Genomic DNA, 26,920 nt, shown 5'->3' with positions numbered 1-26,920 from the left:
TGCAGGTTTTAGAGCTTGCATTTTTTTATTGTGGTAAACTGCTCAAAACTGTTCAATGAACTGTTCAATGAACAAATAACAAATAGTGTGAGGGGAAAATAGGAACCTTGGTGGGAGATAGGGGATAGTCAAAAGCAGAGTTAGGGACACACACAAACTCCCAAAATTAATAAAACCCAAGAAAAGCTTTTATTTCAAAATTACAATAATCTCCAAAGATGCAGGGAAGGTGACAAAAGAACAAATCAGCCAGACCTTATATTCTCCCCCATCCTGTCCATACATAAATACCACAATATTCCTCCCAGACCTTCCCCTAGTCTGAAATAAGTTTGGCCTTGTCTGGTGCGAAGAAAACAATTTCCTAATATTTCCCTTTTTCAGTGGCTACAAGCCTTCCCAGATGCTGAGCAAGCCCCCTTAGGGTATCACAAGCCCTACATTTTTGGTGGTGGTGGTCTTCCTTCTTTCCATTTGGAGGGGAGAAGTTCTACTAGGTCTCCCTGCCCCCAGCCCTCTTAAAACATCTGCTGCACCATCTTGAAGCGATCAGCTCGCGTTCTTCTTGGGTCCAATTACTAAAAGCAGATTACACAAATGGAACCATTTTTGCTCTGCACAGGAGGGATCCAAGAGGAAAACCAGAAGAGGAAGAGAGCAGCCCAAAATGGGAAGGATTGCGACTGCAGCAGCAGCGGCAGCAGCAGCAGCACTGGGTTCAAGAGCAGGTCTGTGCTCTCACCACACAAAGCGGGGTCTGTTAAGGGGTACAGAACAAAACCCTGGGGTGGTTTTCCTTCTTCGCTCTCCCCTGCACAGGTGATGGAAAGGCACCCTCTCCTTACCTTCAGTGGTGGGAGAAGGCAGCTGAACAAAATGGCATCAAGGGATCAGTGCTCATCCCAAGCAGCAAAAAAGAGGCCACTTTTGGTCACCAGGAAAGATCTCCGGGGAGAGAGAAAAGGGGGGGGGGTGGAGAGAAGGGAGACAGACAGATAGACAGGAGCTTGGGGAAACCAGGAAGAGTGTCCAAGGCACCCTTTCCACAAGTCCAAGATGGCAAGATGTCAGAGGTGGCATGATCAGTACAATACCTGCTGGATCTTTGTTTACTGTGTGCTTGCAGGGCTCATTGTTTGGTGCAGGGCAGGATTTGGCCCAGGAAGTGCATGATGTTGCTGGTGGGAGGATTGCTCCAACATTGTTAAGGCACTAGAAGCGCATTCTCAGCCATGTTGAGAGTAAGGCATTTTCCCCACCGCAAAGATAAAGCTCACACTCACTCATTTTCTCAACTCCGGCCCATGTGTCGCAGCAGGGCAGAGTTCAAGCAACCATGTTCCCCACCTGCACATCTGCAAGGCCACTCACCACAAGACAGACTGAGGACAGGAAGTGGGGACGCTGCTGCTGTACCCAGAGCCCCAGAAACTCAGTGGCTATCCCTTTGCGCCCCCAGGTCCTCCTGGAGTCGTGGTACCAAATGATGGACAGCCACTTCCACAGGAAATGAAGAGTGGGGACTCCACGAGCCTACAAAGTTTGGGAGGCTGCGAACCAACTGATCCGTTTCGGCCGTCCTCAGGCCAGGAGGCTCACCAGACAAAGTAAAGACAGACAGACAGACACACAAGCCCAAAATACACGCAAGATGGACTTCTTCAAGAGCAAAAGATGAAGAGAAACCACTAATCACTACGCAAGCATAGTCTTGCTGACTCTTTGGAATGAAGGCATCTCAACTTGTAGTGGAGTTGGGGAGGCCTGGGTCACACTTGCAATACCAGAGCTCTCCCCTCCTCTGTTTAATTCAAGGCATAAGAAAGCTTGCCTAGGAAAGGAGGTGCAGCACATCTTCTCTCCCTGCCTGAAGTTCAGCATACGAGTTGGGACTGCAATGGCTCCTGGCCCCACAGTGCTGCAGGGAGGCTGGAAGGAGAGACGGGCAGCTCACAAGCCCAAGGAAGCTCTGTTTCTTCAAGGAAGTTTGTCTGCAAGCGTGGGAGCATCACTGCCCAAGTCCCACCAGTCAAGGGGTCTCCGAAACCGACCGCCGTATTTCAGTACAATAAAAAATGGCTTTGTCATGAGGCAGACAGTCTTCTCTGCAGTCCTGACACCTGTCCACAGCTGAAAGCTCCAGGTTTTGTGCCTTTGTCGAGCTGCTGAGCACCCGAGAGTTCACAGTGGTGGAGGGCACTGGTAAAGCAAAAGCAGTTAGATGCCTGCAAGAGTTTGGCTGTGTAGTAGAGTTTGCTGACACCACACAAACAGCCAGGATTTGGGGCCTTTTCAAATTGAGTAACCCTTAATTAAGTTATTAAGGCCACAAGGGGGTGGGGGGAGGAAGGGAGAACATGTCAGCTGCAGGTCCGTGGGCCTAACAAGCCTTTAAAATTTCTTTTACTTGGGGTTATGTGTACAAATGTCCGGATGATTCAACTCCAGACTCAATACAGGCATATTCTTTGGCTGAGCAAAGACAGACAGTACTTCAGCAAGACTTTCAGGGGCTACTTCTTCAGCGGCACCGAAACTGCCCATGTCAGCTGGGGTCTTGACACACAAGGTACATCATTCGAGGTGCATCTTCGAGTTTGTGATGGGGGCATTTCTCCGCAAGGCAGCTCATCTTCCTGGTGCAAAGGCTGCCAGCGATGGCAGGTAGGTTGTGACATGCTTGTCCTGTTGGGAAATCTCTCAGATTTAGCTTGGAGATTGAAGCCCCAAGCCCCAAAGGCAGCGTTTTTAGAAAATGTGGCCTGCTCTGCACCTGGGGCTAGGGCAGAGGTGCGGGACTTCAATTGGGAAAGTCAACAGTGTTGCCAGGAAGGAAAGGGTTTTGGAGAAGCCAGGCCCCAGAATATTTCCCAAGCAGAAAGAGAGTCTGCGCGGAAATGAGCCACACCCGTTCCTCCTAAGAAGACACTGGGGGTGAGGAGAGATGAGCCATGGGGGAGGTTTGTATCCTGCCTCTCAGCTTTAAGCAGAATGCCCTTAACCTAGAATTGCACACACACGCAATAAATATACCAGTCCATTCAACTCAATACATTTTCCCTGAACTTTCCAGTGTTCTGCAAGATTTAAAAAAAAAAAAAAAATTTCGCAGAAATATCTTACAAGTTTTACCATGTGTATGTGAGCGCACAAAACTTATACATATGTATGGACGTGTATGTCTGTCTACAGAGAGGGTTGGCGCTTGTTAGATGTGACCAAAATGGGTTCTCTTTTAAAATTTGGGTGGTTCCCCCTTTAGGGGGGAAAAATGACGCAAGAACTTCCAAGCCTATGGTGGCGAAGAGCCAGTCCCGCCCCCCGCTGCATATTGGGGGGGGGGGGAGACAGCACAACCTTATCCCCACCCCAAAGTCAGTGCATCTGAAACACAGACATGCGTGCAGACTTCTGCACTTTTAGCAAAGTGAGAGGCAAAGGGGGACACCGATGCAATTGGTTCCGGAGTAGAGGACATCTTCACAGTGGGTCAAATGGGGTGGTGCTTTGGGGTGAGGGCTGGGGACCCCTCCCAGCCATCGCAGAGCGCTGAGCTAGTCCCAAGGTCACGGGGCGCCTCTTAGGTGTGGAGGAAGGCTGAGGGCACTCCCTCCTGCTGTGTTTCCCCCGGGCTGCCCTCCAGTTCATCCCATTCCTTTTCTCTCTCCTCGGCTTTGGGGAACTTCACCAGACCTCGCACTTCCGCTGCGGGTTCATGGGGGAGCCCCGCGGGCACCCAAAGTGCTCCGAGAACTCTGGGGAATTGGAGATGGTTCCGATGACTCGGAAGCGGGAGGGGCTGTGAGAGTCGGTGACCAGTCCTTCGTGGGAGCTCTCCGGGGTGCGGACGGAGCACCAGACCTGAAAGGAGAGAGGAATCGCAAGAGGAATTGCACATCCAGCTAAGTCTTATGCCCCCAGCTCAGTTGCAGAGATCACCCACAGAAGTGTCGATGGTTGTTCCCCAAGTTGGTGAAGCTTGCTTGACAATGATGAGAAACTGAGCCTTTATGTTTTGTTGGCACAGCCCAGTGGAACTCTCAGCCACTGGACTTTTAGCAGGCGCCTTCAGTGCCAATTTTTTAAATGCCTGCTGAAAACCTTTCTATTCTGCCAGGCAATTAGGAAGACGTCCTTCCACAATGGTTAATTTATGGCCTGCTTTTTTAAACTTTTAAAATATGGTTTTGGTTATATGTTTTTATTATTGTCAACCATACAGCAGTAGACCTACTGAAATTAATGGGACTGAGTTTGCCATGAGCATTCATTTAAGTGGTTCTACTCTCGAGTAACATCAGCTACCACCCAAGGCATTGTAAGGAGAGAGAACAGCATCTTGGAAATCCTGGAGAATCCCATTATTATCATGGAGAGATGAGCTATTGAAAGGAGGGCAAATTTATGGAAAAGTGTTTATTTGTAAATCACTGGGATGTGAAGTATCACCATAATATTCAACAGGATGTATTATTTCATGTAAATCAGAGTTACTTTTCTGCTCCTGTAAATCTTGAGTTTTAATCCATGCTAAGGGTTGTCTCCAACTACAGTGGTACCTCGGGTTAAGAACTTAATTCGTTCCGGAGGTCCGTTCTTAACCTGCAACTGTTCTTAACCTGAAGCACCACTTTAGCTAATGGGGCCTCCCGCTGCCACTGCACCACCGCCGCACGATTTCTGTTCTCATCCTGAAGCAAAGTTCTTAACCTGAGGTACTTAACCTGAGTCTGTAACCTGAAGCGTCTGCAACCCGAGGTACCACTGTATTAATTCAAAGCAGACCCACTGCAAAAAATGATCCTGGGTTATATCCAACGCTAGTCCTACTCAGACAAGACCCAGTGAAGCCAAAGGATATTACTAATGGTGGGGGAGGGGTATTATTTAGGCCAGACCCACTGAGATTAATAGGCCTAAATTGGTCGTGCTCCCCAACTTTGGATACAACCAAGGTCATGAAGCAGGGTACAACAGGTTTGCTAACTAGGTAATGATTTATTTGCATTTTTCTTCTAATGACCAAGAATGATCTTGAGGTCTTCGAGGGCACAGAAGACCGCTTCCAACTAATTCTAGGCTTGGGTTACAACAATATAAAATACAGCATGAATAAACTGTTCAACATGCACAAAAATAGGATGGGTCCTAAAAACGTACATGTTCTGTTTTCTTGGAAATCAATAAAAAAATAAAAAAATAAGTATATATCTCTATATCCATACGTCTCAGGTGTCAAAAGGCCTGCATATAGTTAGTCACAGCCTTCTCTGTCTGTAGCATCAAACCCAGAGACAAAACATAGCCCAGGCATGCCATCATCCAACCACCTCCAAAATAGGACACTCAGACCTACCTGGGCAAACCCCACAAAGAAGAGCTGGTAGTTGGTGAGGCCCAGCGTGGGCAAAGTCTCCTCTTCTCCGTTTTTCCTCAACCAGTTCTGATAAGCCTGGAAGATGAGGAGGGAAAAGCGAATCAAAACAGGATGCCATAGAGCTGGAGAAGGCTCAGGTAAGCACAGCCAAAACGATCAAGGGGTTGGAGCAAGTTCCCTGGGAGGAAAGGGATAACACGTGCTTTATTTGGGGGGGGGGGCGTAGAAAAAAGGGAGAGCAACAGGGGGCATGATACAATTACTCATAGAGTGGAGAAAGTGGATCTCGTAGCGCTAGGACTCAGGGCCACCCAAGGAAACAGAATACCTGAAGGTTCAGGAAGAAATGACTTTTTCGCAAGTTTGAAACTATGGAACTCACTGCTGCAGGAGGCAGGGATGGCCACTGACTTGGAGGGTTAGATGATTAGATAAATTCATGGAATAGAGGGCTATCAAAGGTTACTAGCCAGTTCCTGAAGAAACCAGAGGCCTTTCTCCTGGGCATGGTCGGCCAACTGGTGCCAAAGAAGGACAGAACATTTTTTATGTATGCTACAACAGCAGCAAGAATACTCATCGCAAAGTATTGGAAGACACAAGATCTACCCACCGTGGAAGAATGGCAGATGAAAGTTATAGACTATATGGGACTGGCAGAAATGACCGGCAGAATCCGAGACCAGGGAAAAGAGACGGCGGAAGAAGATTGGAAGAAATTTAAGGACTATCTTAGGAAACATTGTAAAATTATTGAAGGCTAGAACGATGTTGATTCAGAAATTAAGTGGTTAAAAGCTGTAATGATTATGTGATTAAGAAAAGAAAGGTTAAAAATTATACAGAAATTAGGGGAAGGATTTGCTGAATTGACTTAATTAGAGAATGGAATACAGAAAGGGGAGGTATGAGGAGGTCGGGAAAGTAAGTTTTATGAATATAAGGGATTGAAATTATACTTGTTGTTGTATGTGTTCTGTTTGGTTTGTATGTATTTTTATTGTTCTTGTTTTTTGTTCTGTTTTTTCTATTTTATATAAATTCCTAAAACCATAATAAATATATTATAAAAAAAACAAAACAAAGGTTACTAGCCAGGATGCCTACGTTCTGCCTCCATGGTCTGAGGCAGCAATGATTCTCCAAACTGCAGGAGGGGAGAGTTGCTCATGTGAGCCGGCCCTGTTTGTCGGCTTCCCAGAATGGGTATCTGGCTGGCCTCTGTGAGAACAAGAATCAGGACTGGATGGGTCCCCCTTTGGCCCGACCCAGCAGGACTTATCATACATCCTTCCGACTCTTACAGCTAGATTACAGGAATAGTCACAGCAATTAACGCCTAGTCCACATTTAGCTCTTATACATATTTTCCCCATAGACCCATGGCTCCCAATGTGGGGCACATGCCCCACAGGGGGGCAATTTGATTTTTAAGGGGGGCAATTTGAGAATAAGTTATTAACAGTCAATGGCCTTTTAGGCTTCCTCCATGTGAATAGCTCACTTTTTGAATAGTAAGAATTATATGTTAGTGGCATGGGGCGGGATCAGGATTTTAGAGATGCTTAGGTGGGGCATAGGGATGCGGATGGCGCTGTGGGTTAAACTACAGAGCCTAGGACTTGCTGATCAGAAGGTCGGCGGTTCAAATCCCCATGACGGGGTGAGCTCCCATTGCTCGGTCCCTGCTCCTGCCAACCTAGCAGTTCGAAAGCACGTCAAAGTGCAAGTAGATAAATAGGTACCGCTCCAGCGGGAAGGTAAACGGTGTTTTCATACGCTGCTCTGGTTCGCCTGAAGCGGCTTAGTCATGCTGGCCACATGACCCGGAAGCTGTACGCCGGCTCCCTCGGCCAGTAAAGCGAGATGAGCGCCGCAACCCCAGAGTCGGTCACGACTGGACCTAATGGTCAGGGGTCCCTTTACCTTTACCTTTTAGGTGGGGCATGGCCAAAAAAAGGTTGGGAACCACTGCTATAGACTGGATTTACAGAACAAAGACCTGATAAACTTGCTTGTGCAAGCAGCGAGAATTATTATAGCTAGACCCTGAAAGGAGTAAATGTTACAAATTAGTATTATGTACAAATTAGTATTATGGCAGATTGCAGTGTTAGAAAAACTGATGACTAAACAGAGATTTGCACAAGGACAATTTTACTGCAACTTGGGCTGGCTTTGCAGATTTTATGAAAATAGCCAAACATGGCAATCTTCTGGCACCAACTCTTTGTAATATGTGGTTCACAACTTTCCTAACCTCTCCCACCCTTCTTTGATGACCTAGGCTCCCCTGTGGGGGAAAAAAAATAACACCTCTAATACCACTAGGTGGTGCTATAGTTATTCTGAATTAAGGTTTGATTATTTTTATTCACTCCACCTCAAAGCATTATTTATTTTAAGATTTTGCACTGCATTTGGGGTTTTTTTTCCATTCTTTACGTGCACTGTGATTTACATATTATTTGTGGTTTGATTAGTTTGCCATTTTTTAATGATTCTGTATTTAAGCCAATATAACACCAAATCAGTTATTGTGCATGGAAATTCCAATTTCGGCGTTTTACAGCTTGTATTTTGCAAATACGATGTTGTTCTTGTAGTTAAAAAATTAATAACAACCATTATTTTTTAAGAAAAGGAAGAGACACAAAGCTGCGGTGTTCAATGTAGAGACTATTTGTGAGAAATTGGGATGAGTGCTCTAAGCAAGTGGCCTTGGCCTTTTCTCTCTATGGCTTGAGACTCACCTATCAATTTTGGGGTTTTTTTGCGGGAGGACGGGGACGGTAAACAACAGCTTTACTTGGCAACCTCATCCCCGCTCCTCTTTTGCCAGGCAGCTTCTGCAGCTGCAGCAAAGAAGACCCCACAGCTCCCAAAGTCTGATTGAAAGGCCTGAGGGAGTCTCACCCGGTAGGCGGCTTTGAGCCCCCCGTTGTCGGCGATGTTCTCCCCCAGGGTGTGCTTGCCGTTGATGGCCTCCCCGTGGACTGTGTAGTTGCCGTACTGTTCCACCATGCACTCGGTCTGTTGCTTAAAGGCCTCCACCGACGAATTCTTCCACCAGGGGCGGAGGTTGCCGTCCTTGTCGTACTCCCGGCCTGCAAAGACCAAGAAAGTTAGCAAAAAGAATCACAGAATCACAGAATTCTGGAGTTGGAAGGGACCCCCCCCCAAGGGCCATCTAGTCAAACACCCTGCAATGCGGAAATCGCAGCTAAACGCACAAAATGATATTGTGCCACCCCCCCACCTCAATACTCTGCAGTGTGGAATGAACGAAATAATTTGAGAACATTTAAATATCCTTTTATGTTGGAATGAATTTATGTGATTTTAGCAGAAATGTTATAAAGGTTTAGGAAAAAACAGACTGTTAATTGGTGAAAGGAGGGAAAGTAAAGTTATATTAATATCAAGATAAATTTACAGGACAAAAATTTGAAAGGAGGGAAAGGATTTGCTGAAATGGATAAGTGACCTAGAATACAAAAAAGGGAGGTGTGAGGAGGTCAAGGAAATAAGCTAATGAAAGAAAACAAATGGGAAGAGTTGCTGTATTTTTTCTTGATTTTTCTTTTTGTTTAATGGATTTTAATTCTTTTTTTTCTTTTTGATCTTTCTTTTTTCTTTTTTGTATTTCATCTTGTTTTGTTTAAAAGGATGTGTTTTTTTATGTTTCTTTTTGTACTTTAAAAAAAACTTTAATAAATATCTTATAAAAATAAAATAAATAAATATCCTTTTATGTACTAATTGTATGTGTGTGGTGGGGTGTACTTGGACGTTATGACAATCAAATGTTTGTATGCTTATATACAACTGTAAAGTTTTACTTATAGATCCTTATTGTTACTTTTTAAAGCAACGCCCAGGAAAAGTGCTGCTCTGCCCCACGAGTTTACTTTGCAAGAAAAATCTAACCGTTTGCAAGAAGTTTGCTAAGGGTTTAAAAATGAAACAGCCCGACGTGGCAAACACCGCAGCAAAAAAAATGTGTGGGGTGGGGTGGAGAGGAGGAAGATAAATTCTAGAAGATGAATTAAAGAGATGGAGGAAAGGAGGTCCTGACCTTGGTCATCAAAAGCATGAGTCAGTTCATGGCCCACGACCACACCAATCCCACCGAAATTCAGTGCCCTACAGGGAGAAAGAAAATGTGAGTACAGTCATGCCTCATGTTGCGTCCGCTTCAGGTTGCGTTCTTTTGGGTTGTGGACTGCCGAAACACGGAAGTACCGGAACGGGTTACTTCCAGGTTTCGGCAGCTGTGCATGTGCAGAAGCGCTAAATCGCATTTTGCACATAAGCGCCGAATCGCAACCCGCGTGTGCGCAGACGCGGGTTGCGAACGTGCATCCCACACAGATCACGTTCGCAACCCGAGCATCCACTGTAAGTCAGAAATACATTTGTTGGCTCCACGGAGGAGCCAGCCCCAATCTGCTGGCTCCAGGAGAACTGCTGCAAACAATAAGGACATAAGAAGAGTCTGCTGGATCACACTAACAGCTCACCTAGTCCAGCATCCTGTTCTCACAGGGCCAACCAGATGTCTGTGGGAAACCTGCAAGCAGAATTCTAGCCCAAGAGCAACTGTTCCTTCCTGCGGTTTCTGGCAACAGGCATGGCTGCCTCTGACCGTGGAGTCACAGCACAGCCATTGCTGCTAGTAGCCTTCTCCTCCTCCAGGATTTTGTCTAATCCTCTTTCCAAGCCACCCGGGTTGGTGGCCCTTACTGCCTCCTGTGGGAGGGAGTTCCACAGATTAACTCTGCGCTGCGTGAAGGAGGAGGTCTTCCTTTTACCCGTACCGAACATTCAGCGTCACTGGATTCCCAACCAGCTCTAGCGGTTTCGAGGGAGAACTTTTCTCTCCCTCTCCACTTTTTTCACACCATGAACAACTTTGTAAACTTCTATCATGTCACCTTTCCTCTAAGCCAGTCTTTCTCAACCTGTGGGTCCCCAGATGTTGTTGAACTACAACTCCCATCACCCCTAGCTAGCAAGGCCAGAGCTCAGGGATGATGGGAGCTGTAGTCCAACAACATCTGGGGACCCACAGGTTGAGAACCCCTGCAAGAAGTCCCAAATACTGCAACTTTTCTTCATAGGCGAGTCGCTCCACCCCGCTGAGCTTTTTGGGTTGCCCTTTTCTCAACAATGCTGATTCTCAGCAGGGCTGGGTTTATGTTTGATGAGGCCCTAAGCTACTAAAGGTAATGGGGCCCTTTATATGTCCAGCTATCCTTTGTCAACAACAAATTGTCGCTGTAGCGCTGTGGGTAAAACCACAGAGCCTAGGACTTGCCGATCAGAAGGTCGGCAGTTCGAATCCCTGCGACGGGGTGAGCTCCTGTTGCTCGGTCCCTGCTCCTGCCAACCTAGCAGTTCGAAACCACGTCATAGTGCAAGTAGATAAATAGGTACCGCTCCGGCAGGAAGGTAAACGGCGTTTCCGTGCGCTGCTCTGGTTCGCCAGAAGCGGCTTAGTCATGCTGTCCACATGACCCGGAAGCTGTACTCCGGCTCCCTTGGCCAATAAAGCAAGATGAGCGCTGCAACCCCAGAGTCATCCACGACTGGACCTAATGGTCAGGGATCCCTTTACCTTTACCTTATATACTATATGGTCATTTATGGACCTAATAGGTATCTAAAGCCATTTGCACATAACAAAATCTGTATTTTATCAAAGTAATTGTTGAACTTATCTTATATTTTGGAAATGTACATCCAGTTTTTCCCCCTTAAAATTATTTGGGGGCCCCCAAGAAAGTGGGGCCCTATACGTAAATCTGGCACTGATTCTCAGCCACCTTCTCTAGCGGTTGGCAACACTTTCTCTCCCTGGACCACACACACACATACCCAGCGAGGTGCGAGGTACGGTTTGTACAATGAAAGCTTCAAAACTGACTGCAGTTGCCCCATTGCTCGAGCCCATGGGCTGAGATGCTCTGATGTGACGGCACATTCACCAACATTCTACCTCTTGAGTTGGGGAGGCAGAGCTGTGGAATTTGACTGGACCAATGGAGGTGGCTGTGAGGGAACTGGTTTGGCAGGAAGACAGCCACCCAGAAAGGGCCGAGGAACAAGGACCAGGCTCATGTGGCGCACAGATGGGCCTACCGAAAATATGCTAGTGAAGGCTTTCCCCTGACATGTGACCCCAGTCATTTATGGAAGATTGATTTCATATGTGATGGAAAATGTTCTGGTGTTTTTGGAGTCCGCCAGGATATTTTATTGCTTTTGGAGTTCGTAGCATTGTTTTTATAATTTTTATCTTGCACTAATTTTGCTCTGATGGCATTATGCTGGGAAGCAGGGCGTATGAATCTGAGTAACAATAATGGGAGCTGGTAGGCTGATTCGCACAGAGGCTGGGCAGGAAGACACCTTAGAACCATGAAACTGTGCAGTTGGAAAGGGACCCCCCAGGGTCATCTAGTCCAACCCCCTGCGATGCAGGAATTGCAACTATAACATCCCTGACAGATGGCCCCCCAACCTCTGCTTAAAAACCTCCCGTGAAGGAGAGTCTTTCACCTTCTGAGGGACTCCATTCTCCTGCTGAATAGCTCTTAAAAACGTTAAAATTCTTCCTAACGTCTTCCTAACGTTAGAATTTCATCCCTTAGTCGTATGAATCCATTGGTTTGGGTCCTTCCCTCTGGAGCAGCAGAAAACAAGCTTGCTCCATCTTCCATGTGACAGCCCTTTAGCTGTTTGAAGATGTCTATCCTATCACCTCTCCTTTTTTTCTTCTCCAAGCTGAACATACTCAACTCCCTCAACCGTTCTTCATCAGGCTTGGTTTCCAGACCCCTTTTTCATCGGTTACAGCTTGTCAATATTCCCCTTACAACTGTGGTGCCCAGTTTAAGCTTTACAGACACAGGAGGCCTCTAATGGCATTTTAGTCTCCATCCATCATCTCCGAGACCATAGTGCTTTACTTCCAGTCCTACTTAAAAAAAACTACCAATCCCTGCTGGAGTTCTTCCTGAACCTCACGGCAGTGAGGCTGAATTGGGAGGGGTGTTAATGCCCTCCCCCTGCCTTGCCAAACACTGAATATCTGATTGGGGAGGGGTGACAGAGAGAAAGAGAGTGAAACATTCGTACTTTGGGGAGCTTCGGGTGTAGAACGGAGGTTGCAGGATCCCAGCAGGAAAGACGATTTCATTCTTGGTCGGGGAGTAATAAGCATTCACTGTTGGGGGAGTCATGCTCCATCTGCAGAAGAAGAAGGAGGAGGGAGAGAAGAGGGGGAGAGTATGGTCAATGGCAAAACCACTCGAGGTGTCCTAAAAGCTCAATGCTCCATCAGCCCAATTTGGGTTTTGGGCATTTCCCATTCCTCAACCTCAAAGTCTTCATGGGTAACCCTAAAACATGTCTGGAAATTGCACCCTTGGCCATGGGGGCCTTTTACTGCTCACTGCAGATCTGTTAGTCAGGGCAGGGGGTAGGGAGTACTCTGCACATGCCTGCAAAGCTTGCACTTCAGCACTGAGCTGAGCTCTCTCCCTTGAGTGCCAGCCTCCAGCTGGAATTATGCAAGACTGCACAAGCAAATGCAAAAATGCAGTGGGAGCAGGAAATGGGGAAGGAATGATTGAGGACATAAAAGTTTGTCCTTTTCTTGGAATGCAGGATGCACGACTTGGATGACCAGCAACACGGCCCTCTCAGTTTATTTCTTCAATATATAGAAACTGGATTGCAGAACCTGTAAGAACAGGGGGGCATTATCTTCTGCCTTGAGTTCCAACTTGGATAAAAGATTCCTTCTCTGTCTCTCTCTCACACACACTAACAGCAACCTCCTCCTCAAAGTTTGAGAAGCGAGGCTACAGGGAACCAGGCAGAGGGCTTCTCGGTAGTGGCGCCCGCCCTGTGGAACGCCCTCCCACCAGATGTCAAGAAAATAAACAACTATCTGACTTTTAGAGGACATCTGAAGGCATGCCTGTATAGGGACATTTTTAATGCTTGATGTCTCACTGTGTTTTAATTCGTTGGAAACCGCCCAGAGTGGCTGGGGGAACCCAGTCAGATGGGTGGCATATAAATTTATTGTAATTGTCCAACAATGTTGGTTGCCACCATTGCCTCCTGCTGCAGCGAGTTCCATAGTTTAACTATGCAGGGCATAAGGGAGTGCTTTCTTCTACCCGTCCTGAACCTTCCGACATTCAGCTTCAGCCAAAGTTTGGTGTGCCCGAAAAAGTGCACGGTCTGAGTGGGCCAGCCCCCCTCCGGGGTTTGAGCCTCCCCCCCCCCCCCGGCATCCCGAGGTCGACTCACTGGTCGCGGTTTGGAGGCTTCCGGAGCTGCTCAGCGGCCACTCGGGCGGAGAAGTTGAGGAACTGCATGACGTTCTCATAGTACAGATCCGGGACGGCATCGTACTGCCAGAAAGCAAGAGGAGGAGGAGGAGGAGGAGGAGGAGGAGAAGAAGAAGAGGAGGAGGAGTTTGGATTTGATATCCCGCTTTATCACTACCCGAAGGAGTCTCAAAGCGGCTAACATTCTCCTTTCCCTTCCTCCCCCACAACAAACACTCTGTGAGGTGAGTGGGGCTGAGAGACTTCAGAGAAGTGTGACTAGCCCAAGGTCACCCAGCAGCTGCAGGTGGAGGAGCTGGGAATCGAACCCGGTTCCCCGGATTACGAATCTACCTCTCTTAACCACTACACCACAATGGCCCATCAGAATAGGGAAGCAAGGAGAGGCCAGGGCAGCTGGCCGCAGTCACCGCCAACCCTCCATTCCAAATCCCGCTGCTTGGCCTTGGTGGGCCTGCCCCACCTCCAACTCACATCCTTGAAGACTTTGTCCAGCTCTTTGGGGTCCATGATGAACTTAGGGTAACCGATCATGTCGTAGATGGCGTCGGCTTTCTCCTTGGCGGACCGCCTCGTCTCCTCATCCATCCACGGGAGGGTGGCCAAGCTCTCTTCAAAGGCCATCTTGATCTCCTTAATCATTTCCTCAGCCTGGTGGAGACAAAGCACGAGGTTACGAGGCGGGATCGCTTCTTTTAACAGGAATTGGGGGGCGGGGGAGGTCCTGGCAAATGGTCGGTATGTGTGAGGCTTCAGGGAATCCCATCCCCCTCCCTCACGGCTGGCAGCCAGAAATGGGAAAATGGAATTGGCGGAAATGACTGGCAGAATCCGTGACCTGGGAGAAGAGTTGGTGGAAGAAGACTGGAAGAAATTTAAAGACTATCTTCAGAAACACTGTAAAATCAATGAATGTTAAAATGATGTTGGACTGAAAATAAGTGGCATTAGCAACAAAGTTAATAAGAATATGCAAAAATGAATTGATAAATGGATGAAAATATAGAGTTATAATATGTTAAGATATAGAGTTAAGATAAACGAAAGAGGGTAAGGATTTGCTGACTTGATTATTTAAATGGGAATACAAAAAGGGGAGGTGTGAGGAGGCCAAGGAAATAAGATAACGAGTTAGGGTTACAAAAATGGATTTGTTTTTATTTTTCTTTTCTTATTTTATGTATTTTTCTATGTTTCTTTTATTGTATTTCTTTCTTTTTATATGATCTTTTAAATTCATGTCTTTGTAAAACTCCAATAAATATCTTTAAAAAAAAAAAAGAAATGGGAAACAAGAGGTTCTTACAAAGGTAATTTATTCAATATTCACAGAGAGAGATGCACGATGCTGCCTCTTGGGTAATGGCGTTGCTCCGAGTAAAGTCCCACCCACTCCATCTCTCCTATTCTATGTCATTCCTACGTCAGCTGATCTCTGTTTTTCTGCCTCTGAGCTTTCTGTTCTCCTACTCTTAATGCACGCCAGGACCTGGGAGGGGGCGTTTGGCATGCTTTCCAATGACACTGAGTCTGCCAGCTGTCTCTCCCCTGGTGATTCCTCCTGCTCCTCTACCAATATTTCCCAGCTTCTCCCCTCTGCAGCCTCTGCAACCTTCTGCAAACCACTGTTCTAAATCCACACTGTCTCCCTCTTCTCTGGGAAGTGCAGGAGGAGGGGGTGGTGGTCTCCACCATTCCTCTTCAGCCCAGTCCCTGATATTGTGGGGGGTGGAGTTGCAGGCAGCAGAGGAGTTCCTGCAGGAAATTTGGAGTGGAAATTCTCCACTCCAAGAACAGGGAGCGAAGAAAGCAACGGGCAATCCAGGTACCTCTGAAATGGGCTGAGTGAGGCGACAGTCCTGGAGGGGGCTTGCAATGATGTTCCCGGGCGCCAGTGATCGAGGGCAGAGAGCTTTCTGCCACGTTTATTTTTCCACCTTTCACAAATTTGTTTGTTTGTTTTAAAAAGATATTTATTGAAGTTTAACAATTACAGAAAAAAGAAAAACAGACAATAATAATAATAATAAAAGATTACAATACTTTAAAAGTAAAGAAAAATACAACACTAAAGCAAAAAAGGAAAAAGAGAAAAAAAGAAAAAACCCAAAAACAATACAACTAAGCAATAACATTTAAAAACATTAACATCCAGTATTTTCATATCATTATCTTTCATTTACTTATTTCCTTGACTTCCTCACGCCTCCCTTTTTGTATTCTATTTCATAATTGTTCCAGCAAGTCCTTTCCCTCTTTCTCAAATTTTATTCCTTAATTTATTTTAACTCAATTTAACCTTAAATTTTACACTTTAACCCATTAACAATCCATTTTTACTTAATTCTTTGTAACCTTTCTGCTAAGACCATGTAAATCCATTCCAGCATCTTTCTAACATTCATTAATTTTACAGTGTTTTTTTAAATATACTTTAATTTTTTTCCAATCTTCTTCCATCGACTCTTCTCCCTGGTCTCGGATTCTGCCAGTCATTTCCGCCATTTCCATGTAGTCCATCAGTTTCATCTGCCATTCTTCCCTGGTGGGTAGATCTTGCGTCTTCCAGTACTTTGCAATAAGTATTCTTGCTGCTGTTGTGGCATACATAAAAAACGTTCTGTCTTTCTTTGGCACCAATTGGCCAACCATGCCCAGAAGCAAGGCCTCTGGTTTCTTCAGGAAGGTATATTTAAATACCTTCTTCATTTCATTATAGATCATCTCCCAGAATGCCTTAATCTTTGGGCATGTCCACCAAAGGTGAAAGAAAGTACCTTCTGTCTCCTTACATTTCCAGCATTTATTATCAGGCAAATGGTAAATTTTTGCAAGCTTGACTTGCAAACTGGTGTTATGTACCACCTATAGATCATTTTCATTAAATTCTCTTTTAAGGCATTACATGCCGTAAATTTCATACCAGTGGTCCATAACTGTTCCCAGTCAGCCATCATAATATTATGTCCAACATCTTGTGCCCATTTAATCATAGCAGATTTCACCGTTTCATCTTGAGTATTCCATTTCAACAGCAAGTTATACATTCTTGACAAATTCTTAACTTTAGAGTCTAGCAGTTCTGTTTCCAATTTTGATTTTTCCACTCGGAAGCCTATTTTTTTGTCCAAATTATATGCCTCCATTATTTGATAGTAATGGAGCCAATCTCGCACTTTATTTTTTAATTTTTCAAAACTCTGCAATTTTAGTCTGTCTCCCTCTTGTTCCAAGATTTCCCAATACTTCGGCCATTTAGCCTCCATATTGAGTTTTTTCTGAGCCTTTGCTTCCAGAGAGCGGTTGCTGAACAGCTTGGTAGGTTTCTGGATGAAACATCGGCTCTCGATCCATTCCAGTCCGGCTTCCGCGCTGGTCATGGGACCGAGACGGCTCTGGTCGCCCTAACAGATGACCTCCGCAGGCAGCTGGATCGAGGCGGGTCAGGGCTGCTGATTCTTCTAGACCTGTCAGCAGCCTTCGACATGGTCGATCACGAACTCCTAGACCACCGCCTTGCCGACGTGGGGATCCAGGGCACAGTCCTCCAATGGCTGCGCTCGTTTCTCTCTGGTCGGGGACAGAGGGTGGCGCTTGGGGGGGAATTGTCATCGCGCCACTCCCTGGTGTGTGGAGTGCCTCAGGGTGCGATTCTCTCCCCGATGCTTTTTAACATCTTTATGCGCCCCCTCGCCCAGCTTGTTCGGAGTTTTGGGCTGGGTTGCCATCAGTATGCCGATGACACCCAACTCTATCTGTTGATGGATGGCCATCCTGACTCGGCCCCAGACACACTGACCAGATGCCTGGAAGCTGTGGCTGGATGGTTACGTGGGAGCCGGTTGAAGTTAAATCCTTCGAAGACAGAGGTCCTCTGGCTGGGACGGGACGATATGGGACTGAGGGGGCAACTCCCATCTCTTGCGGGGGTGCAGTTAGTGCCAGCACCGTCCGTTAAGAGTTTGGGTGTAATCTTCGATACCTCCCTCTCTATGGAGGCGCAGATTACAGCTATAACAAAGGCGGCATTTTTTCATCTCCGCCAAGCTAAGCAGTTGGCCCCTTATCTCTCTCGCCCTGACCTAGCCACTGTGATCCATGCGACGGTCACCTCCAGACTGGATTATTGTAACTCGCTCTACGTGGGGCTGCCCTTGAGACTGACCCAGAAACTCCAGCGGGTGCAGAATGCCGCGGCGAGACTCCTTATGGGGTCTTCGCTGCGAGACCACATTCATCCGGTGCTATATCAGCTGCACTGGCTCCCGGTGGAGTACAGGATCAGGTTTAAGGTACTGGTTTTAACCTTTAAAGCCCTATACGGCCTAGGACCCTCGTACCTACGGGACCGCCTCTCCTGGTATGCCCCACAAAGAAACCTACGGTCTGCAAATAAAAACATCCTGAAGGTCCCAGGCCTCAGAGAGGTTAGGCTGGCCTCAACTAGAGCCAGGGCCTTCTCGGCTGCGGCTCCAATCTGGTGGAACGCTCTGTCACAAGAGACTAGGGCCCTGCGGGACCTGACATCTTTCCGCAGGGCCTGCAAGACAGAGTTGTTCCACCAGGCCTTTGGTCAGGGCACAGCCTGACTCCCTCCTCTGGTAACCTGCACAGAGTTTTGCTTAATGGTTGCCATCAACTTGATTTTAATTAATTTTTATAGTGAAATATTTTTAGAATGTTGTTTTATTTGATTGTTTGATTATTTGAATGTTGTTAGCCGCCCTGAGCCTGGCTTCGGCTGGGGAGGGCGGGATATAAATAAAATTTATTATTATTATTATTATTATTATCATTGGTGACAACCATCTTGGGGTTTTATTTTCTAACAAATCCTTATATCTTATCCAAACATTAAACAATGCTTTTCTAACAATATGGCTTTTGAACGCTTTGTGTGCTTTGACCTTATCATACCACAAATATGCATGCCAACCAAATACATTATTGAAACCTTCCAAATCTAACACATCAGTGTTTTCAAGAAGCAGCCATTCTCTCAGCCAGCAAAATGCGGCTGATTCATAATAAAGTTTGAAGTCTGGCAGGGCAAATCCATCTCTTTCTTTTGCATCTGTTAATATTTTAAATTTTATACGAGGCTTCTTGCCCTGCCAGACAAATCTAGAGATATCTCTCTGCCACTTAAAACAATCCATTTTATCCACAATTTGCAATGTTTGAAACAGAAACAACATTCTTGGCAATACATTCATTTTTATCACAGCAATTCAGCCTAAAAGCGATAGCTTCAAATTTGACCATATTTCTAAATCCTTTTTCACTTCAGTCCAACATTTTTCATAATTATCCTTAAATAAATTCACATTCTTAGCAGTCATGTTTACCCCTAAATATTTCACTTTCTTAACCAGTGTCAATCCTGTCTCCTTCTGAAACTTATCTCTCTCAATCTCAGTTAGATTTTTCTCCAAAACTCTTTTTTGTCTTATTCAACTTAAAACCTGCTACCTGACCAAATTCTTGAATCAGTTCTAATACTCTTTTAGTACTTGATTCTGGCTCCCGTAAAGTCAATACCAAATCATCAGCAAATGCTTTTAATTTGTACTGTTTGGCTCCTACTTGTATACCTTTTACCATTTGGTCCCTTCTAATCATATTTAACAAAACTTCCAGGACCGATATAAAAAGCAATGGAGAGATTGGGCAGCCTTGTCGTGTTCCTTTCTCGATCTTAAATTCTTCCGTCACTACATTGTTTACAATTAACTTAGCCTTTTGTTCTAAATAAATTGCACCTATACCGTTTCCAAAACCTTGACCAACCCCCATCCCCAATAGATTCTTCCTCATGAAACTCCAGGAAATGTTGTCAAAGGCTTTCTCCGCGTCCACAAAAATAAAAACTGCTTTAGTATTAATCTTCACTTGTAGCTTTTCTAAAATATTGATTATATTCCTCGTATTGTCAGACAAATGTCTGCCCGGGAGAAAACCCGCTTGATCTTTATGAATTTCTTCTGCTAGCACCTTTTTTAATCTTTTGGCCAAAATGTCTGCAAAAATTTTGTAATCCACATTGAGCAGTGATATGGGGCGGTAGTTCTTAAGCTGCGTCTTTTCAGTCTCTGTTTTCGGTATAAGTGTAATGTACGCTTCCTTCCACGACTCTGGCGCCCTTTTCCCTTCCATTATTTCATTACAGACTTCCTTTAAAGGTTGTATTAACCATTCTTTCAAAGATCTATAATATCTAGAAGTCAGTCCGTCCGGTCCTGGAGATTTACCTAATTGCATATTCTGAATGGCCCCTTCTACTCCCTGTTCCGTTATTTTATAATCCAACATTAATCTGTTTTCTTGAGAGATTTTTTGTAGTCCATTTATTTTCAAAAATTTATCAATGTCCATTTCTTTCTGCTTCTCCTGTGTAGATAATTGTTTAAAGTACCTCTGGAAACACTTTCTGATTTCCACTGGATTCTGTATATTTTTTCCTTCCACTTCCAGATTCGTAATAGTGTTAAGTTTTTGTCTTTTTTTCAATTGCCAGGCCAACAGTTTCCCACACTTGTTTGCCGATTCAAATGTCTTTTGTCTCATCTGTTTAATCTTCCATTCTATTTCCTGATTCATCATTTTCATATATTGTACTTGGTATAACTTTATTTCTTTCAAAATCTCCTGAGACTTTGGTTTCGCCTTCAGTTTCTTCTCTCCTTCCTTTATTCTTTCCAGAATTTTGTCTTTTTTCTCATTTTGCATTCTCTTCTTAATTGCATTTTGTTGTATCAAGAATCCTCTCATGACGGCTTTGCTTGCATCCCAAATTACTCTTTTTTCCACGGTTGTGTTCATGTTTATCTCAAAGTAATCTCTCAAAGTTTTTTGGGCCTTTTTAGTAAATTCTTCATTCCTAAACAAAGAGTCATTCATCCTCCATCTAAAGGAACCAGATGGCATCAATTTCATTTCCATCTTCACAGCATTGTGGTCAGAGCTGGTCTTAGGGCAAATTTCAACTTTACTTATCTTCGGAGCCATTCCTCTGGTTACCCAGATTTGGTCGATTCTTGTCCATGTCATTTTAGCCTCGGAGAAGAAAGTTCCCTCACTTCCCAGAGGATTCTTCGTTCTCCAGATATCAATTAAGTCCATATTTTCAGTCATATCAAAGGAAGTTTTTGGTAGTCTTCCGTCCTTAGTAACTATTTGCCTTATCCATATTTGTAGACACTACACCATTCATATCTCCCATCAAAATCATGTTATAGTCCAAATAGTCCATCAGTGTCTCATGTAACTTTTTGAAAAAGTCCGATTTCCCTTCATTTGGTGCATAAATACCTATTATCAAGAATTTTTCTCCTTGTGTTTGAATTTCAATTGCAACAAATCTTCCTTGATCATCTTTAAATATAAATTTAGGTAATAGACTCTCCTTTGCATAGAGGACCACTCCTCTTTTTTTAACTTTATCCGATGAAATAAATTCTTGGCCTAATTTTTTGTTACTCAGTAGCTTCCTGTGTAACCTTGTCACATGTGTTTCTTGTAAACAAATCAAGTCCAATTGCTCTTTTTTCAACAAATGAAACACTCTCCTCCTTTTTTCTGGGCTGTTCAGTCCATTCACATTCCAGCTCAAGGCCTGCAGCGCCATCCTGTGGTTACTTTGATACCCCCCAGCTGCCCCCAGAGCTTGTTCCTCTTCTGTCGATAGTAGTGTTGGTACGTTCACTCGGGAGTCCAATCCAAAAGACAATGTTGATATGTCCAAAGTTCCCTTACTTGGTGATATTCTCTCCCCTCTTTGCTCCGGTCCTCTGTCTGGTGATCCTCTGTTCAATGTTGTTGGCTCGTTTCCAATTCCCTTGTGTAAATCCTCTTCGTGTTTATACAGGAACTTTGTTTTGTCTTCTACTGATCTTATTTTTATTTTCCTTCCTTTAAAACTAAATGAGGGAATTCCCACCTGAAGTTGATTTCGTTCCTTCTCAGCAAAGCAACCAGATCTCCAAAATTGAACCTCAGGTCCAAAAGATATTTAGGGATATCTTTAAATATTTCCACTCTTGACTGGTGTATTACCAGAGTCTTCTCGTAATGCCAACTCAAAATTTCACAAATTTGTTCGCAACATAGCAATGGATGCCAACTGCAAGCACAGCATTTGGGCAATTTTAATTCTTATTATTCACTGCATTTGTAACCCCAGCTCCCCACCCACCTATCAAGGTGGCACATATGGTCCTCGTTTAATCTCCGCAACAATCCTGTGAGGTAGGTTAGGCTGGGAGGTAGGGAGTCACTGAGCGAGAGCTTCATGGCCGAGTGGGGATTCGAACCCTGGTTTCTCGTGTCCTAGTCCAATGCTCTGCACCACTCCAACCTATTCTCTGCCACACAAGCTCTCTAAAGACTCAGCTAGACTGGTAAAGAAAAAGCGATTTACTGTATTTTTCGCTCCATAAGGCACAACTAGTTTTTAGAGGGGGAATGCAAGAAAAAAAAATTCTTTTTTTTAAAAAGATATTTATTGAAATTTTCAAAAAATAAAGAAAAAACAAAAATAAAAAATAAAAAATAAAAAGCACACATATAATTACTCCTTTCTTTCAATAACATATTTCCTTGACTTCCCCACACCTCCCCTTCTTGTATTCCAATTCAATTTTTAGTTCAGCAAGTTCTTATCCCCAAATTTTACCTTATTATATTTAAATCCTTTTGGTTAACCAATTTTAACATAAACCTCAGTCTTTATGCCTCAGTACTTATTCTTAATATCTTTTTCTAAGATCGACCCCAATTCCCTTTCACGAGTTCCCCATTTTAATATAAGTATCAAAACAAAATATATAAAAACAAAGTATAATTGTACACCCTTTGGATACCCAAAACCCCACTCCCCGCCTTTCCCGGTTTCAAGCTCCAACAGAAAAAAAAATTCTTTAAAGGGAGCGCTGAGCAGAGCCTATATGCAACCCAGGCTCTGCTCAGCGCTCCCTTTCACAAGCTGCATGGAGCGTGTGTGCGGCGCTTGCTGGCTTTTCCCCGAGGAGGGAGAAGGGCATCCCGTCACTGACGGCTTGCCCTTCTCCCTCCTCGGGGAAAAGCCCCCAAGAGCAGCACACATGCTCCGCGCGGCTCTTGCGAGCTTTTCTGGGAGGTGGGGGAAGGGACAGAGCACGACTAAGCCAGAAGCTAGAAGAGTGAAAGGGAGTGCAGCGATCCCTCTTGCTGTTCTGGCTTCTGGGATAACTGCGCAGCCTGCATTCGCTCCATAAGACGCACACACATTTCCACTTACTTTTTAGGAGGGGAAAATAATAATAATAATAATAAATTTTATTTATATCCCGCCCTCCCCAGCCGAAGCCGGGCTCAGGGCGGCTAACAACAATCAAATAATCCAACATTCTAAAAATATTTCATTATAAAAATTAATTAAAATCAAGTTGATGGCAACCATTAAGCAAAATTCTGTGCAGGTTGCCAGAGGAGGGAGTCAGGCTGCGCCCTGACCGAAGGCCTGGTGGAACAACTCTGTCTTGCAGGCCCTGCGGAAAGATGTCAGGTCCCGCAGGGCCCTAGTCTCTTGTGACAGAGCGTTCCACCAGATTGGAGCCGCAGCCGAGAAGGCCCTGGCTCTAGTTGAGGCCAGCCTAACCTCTCTGAGGCCTGGGACCTTCAGGATGTTTTTATTTGCAGACCGTAGGTTTCTCTGTGGGGCATACCAGGAGAGGCGGTCCCGTAGGTACGAGGGTCCTAGGCCGTATAGGGCTTTAAAGGTTAAAACCAGCACCTTAAACCTGATCCTGTACTCCACCGGGAGCCAGTGCAGCTGGTATAGCACCGGATGAATGTGGTCTCGCAGCGAAGACCCCATAAGGAGTCTCGCCGCGGCATTCTGCACCCGCTGGAGTTTCTGGGTCAGTCTCAAGGGCAGCCCCACGTAGAGTGAGTCTTATAGAGCAGAAAATACGATATATGCATTGTATATGTGATATAACTTTGTGCCAACAGACAGCGATCTGGAGCCCCCTTTTTCTCTACCTGTTTTCCCTGTTTAAATTTACAACGCTTTAAACTGAACGCTTCTTTGATGTGTCTCGATCCAGCCTAAGTTGGGACTTTCTGCTAAACACAAGTAAGCTAAATATGTTAGATTAGATTAGCAGAACGGACCTCTGGGAGAAACTTTGGAGGAAAGATTTAAAATTTACTCACTGAAAGAAAATTATATGAAAATGACACATAGATGGTATTTAACTCCGAGCAGATTAGCTAAAATGTAGAAATCTGAATCTGATGTATGTTGGAAATGCAAGTAAGTAGAAGGAGCGTATGTGGTGGGTATGCAGAAGAGCCAAAGAATACTGGGAAATGATATATAATGATATGAAAAAAAGTTTTTTAAAAAATGTTTCCCCCCAAAACAGGCATTCCTTTCGGGAATGGTGCAGACAGAGGTACCCAGGAGTCAGAAAAAGTTATTTATGTATGCAACTACAGCTGTTTGGATTTTGTTAGCCAAAAATTGAGGGTGAGAGAGGTCCCTAAGAAGGAGAGGTGCCAACTTAAAATGATAGGATATGCAGCGTTAACAGAATAAGAGAATGAGAATATCAAGTATCTAAAGAGTAGCGGAAAATCTTTGTGGAATATTTGGAAAATAACTGTAAACAAGTGAAAACGCTAGTGGGATTAATGTAAATTTAACTGTGTAATGTATAATAGAGAACTATGACTGGGGGGGGGGGGATGAAATTAAACGTTGTTCTCCCTCCCCACCCAAGAATATGCAGAAATTATGGGAAAATTAAAAGAACCATGGAAGAGGCAGAAGGGAAGTCGATGAAGGTACTATTGCAATACAGTCATACCTTGGGTTATAGGTGCTTCAGGTTGCGTTTTTTTTTGGGTTATGGACACGCCAAAACCCGGAAGTACTCCGGAACAGGTTACTTATGGGTTTTGGAGGTCGCACATGCGCAGAAGTGCTAAATCGCGCTTCGCGCATCTGCAGAAGCACCAAATCGCAACCCGCGCATGCGCAGACGTGGTGCTGTGGGTTGCGAACGCTGTGGGTTGCGAACGTGCCTCCTGCACGAATCACGCTCGCTAGCTGAGCATCCACTGTAGTGGATATTTAATGGTGGAAATGTATATTGGAAAACTCTAATAAAATAAGATTAGCGGAACTGGCCCTGTAACAGTCACCGCCTTACCACTGCCTTGCTGTCTTCCGCGAAGGAGGCCTTGACGAACATGGCACCCAGCGCGAAGCCCAGGTTGATGTCTGTGTCGCTGATGCAGTACTTCCATCGGGGCAGGCAGGTCTGTGGGGCGGAAGGAGACTCTTGGCGTCAGTGGCACTGGCGGAGGAAGGGGGTGCGGCCCACCCTGGGTGTCATCCCTGGGCAGGGTGACATTGCCCCCCTGGAACGCTTGCCACGGGCGGCTAGCCCCACCCCTGGGTGCACAGCATGTACGCCGCTCCAGGTGCCTGAGCAGCTAGCTCCGCCTCTCATCAGCAGAGGAACTTGGGGCAACTCAGGGCCAGAGATGAACGCCACCAGCAAACCCCTTCTTTCTCCCCACCCAGGAAGCAGGAGGGTGATGGTCCCTGGAGAGCAACTCCTGGTGAGAAGCACCCAGGATGGACATGGGTGGACCACCAGGTCTCCCAGTCTTTGAATTGCAGACAGCTTGCCCAGCTCTTTGCCTTAGGATAAGATTTCCGCTTTTCTTTTGTAGAGCTTTATTTATTTATTTTAAATGCATATACGGTGGTACCTCGGGTTACAGACGCTTCAGGTTACATATGCTTCAGGTTACAGACTTTGCTAACCCAGAAATAGTACCTCGGGTTAAGAACTTTGCTTCAGGATGAGAACTGAAAGTGCGTGGCAGCGGCGCAGCGGCAGGCCCCATTAGCTAAAGTGGTGCCTCAGGTTAAGAACAGTTTCAGGTTAAGAATGGATCTCCAGAACGAATTAAGTTCAAAACTAGATCATCTGCAAATGGAGAGCATTACCCTCCATTCATATATTCTGAGTCAGACCAGCGGCAATGGTTCTCCAGGGTTTCAGGCAGAAGGTCTCTCCTGGCCCTACATGGAAATGCCACTGGGGATTGAACCTGGGACCTTCTGCATGTAAGGCAGGTGCTTCACTGCTGAGCTACAGCCCTTCCCTAAGGAGCAGAGGAGATCCAAGGTCCATAGGGATATGGAGTGTGTATGTGTGCAAGGCAGGGGAGATGAATAATCATAGAGTTGGAAGAGATCCTGAGGATCATCTAATCCAGGGGTAGTCAACCTTTTTATACCTACTGCACACTAATGCATCTTTCTTGATGGTAAAATTTCCTTACAGCCCACCAGTGCATGATGGAAGGAGGATTTAGCTTGTGCTGTAGAACCCCCTAGAATCCTGAAACTCCCACTTTTGGGTGACAGGGACCAGGTTGATAACGAATTAAGTTCTTAACCCGAGGTACCACTGTATTTATTTACAATAGAACGTAACAAAATAAAACAATGAGTGCCGCCTAAGTTTCCTACTCGCCTTCTTTGAGCCGTACATGACCTCCATGAACTTCTCCTCTGCATCCTGGAAGCGTTGGTCCAGAAAGCCGGCTCCTTTCCTCACCAGGTGCCAGATCATGTAGTTGTGCAAGATACTGGAATGGAAAAAGGGGTGGGGTGGGGGGGAAAGATGAGGACCTCTCCATCCTCTCCTGGAACTGGCTGCAAAATGTGCCCTCCCCCCAATATCAGTTGCACACTGCAGGCGTTGCAAGGGAGCCCCCTACTAGCCCTACCTGGTGTGCCTTTGGGATCTGCACCCGGGACCTCCATCATGCAAGGCAGATGCCCCACCTCTGAGCTATGATCCTTAAAAATAAAGCAAGCTCCTAGTCCTCCCTGTTCTGAACAAAGGGCTAGTTTAAAGGAAGCTGATTTTTACCGAGTCCATCTAGCTCTGTATTGCCTACACTGACTGGCAGCAAGGGCTCTGCAGGGTTTCAGACAGGGAGCCTTTCCCCGGCCCCACCTGGAAGATGCTGCCGGCGGGGATTGAACCTGGGACCTTCTGCGTGCAAAGCAGGTGCTCTGCTGCAGACGTTGTGTTCCTTCTGCTAAAGACGAACCAATATTCTAGTCCTCATGCTTCTGAATGAAGAGCTGATAGAACCAGGA

The 26,920-nt window shown here is 45.4% G+C and overlaps 2 protein-coding genes across 7 annotated transcripts in view; one reads left to right on the top strand and one right to left on the bottom strand.

The window, feature by feature from the left end:
- The window catches only part of FAM131C (family with sequence similarity 131 member C), a 569,848-nt gene that overhangs the window by 423,546 nt on the left and 119,382 nt on the right, over positions 1-26,920 (top strand). Inside the window, exon 7 of the mRNA XM_083629673.1 lies at positions 17,802-18,130. The gene's annotated coding sequence lies outside the window, so the exon portion shown is untranslated. The remainder of the gene's footprint in view (positions 1-17,801; positions 18,131-26,920) is intronic.
- Positions 167-26,920, bottom strand: part of ECE1 (endothelin converting enzyme 1) — a 73,736-nt gene continuing 46,982 nt past the window's right edge. For all 6 annotated transcript variants that reach the window (XM_083629388.1, XM_083629391.1, XM_083629386.1 and 3 more), the window contains 9 exons: positions 26,286-26,400; positions 24,945-25,055; positions 14,221-14,397; positions 13,706-13,809; positions 12,521-12,631; positions 9,456-9,523; positions 8,294-8,484; positions 5,357-5,452; positions 167-3,861 (listed from right to left, as the gene is read on the bottom strand). In XM_083629388.1, coding sequence (XP_083485514.1) covers positions 3,685-3,861; positions 5,357-5,452; positions 8,294-8,484; positions 9,456-9,523; positions 12,521-12,631; positions 13,706-13,809; positions 14,221-14,397; positions 24,945-25,055; positions 26,286-26,400 — 1,150 coding nt within the window. In that variant the 3' untranslated portion in view covers positions 167-3,684. The remainder of the gene's footprint in view (positions 3,862-5,356; positions 5,453-8,293; positions 8,485-9,455; positions 9,524-12,520; positions 12,632-13,705; positions 13,810-14,220; positions 14,398-24,944; positions 25,056-26,285; positions 26,401-26,920) is intronic.

This window comes from Podarcis filfolensis (assembly GCF_964270895.1).
Source record: "Podarcis filfolensis genome assembly, chromosome: 8".
NCBI classification, from domain to species: Eukaryota; Metazoa; Chordata; class Lepidosauria; order Squamata; family Lacertidae; genus Podarcis; species Podarcis filfolensis.
The sequence above is the reverse complement of the archived record's forward strand: the minus strand, read 5'-3'. Positions and strand labels throughout refer to the sequence as shown.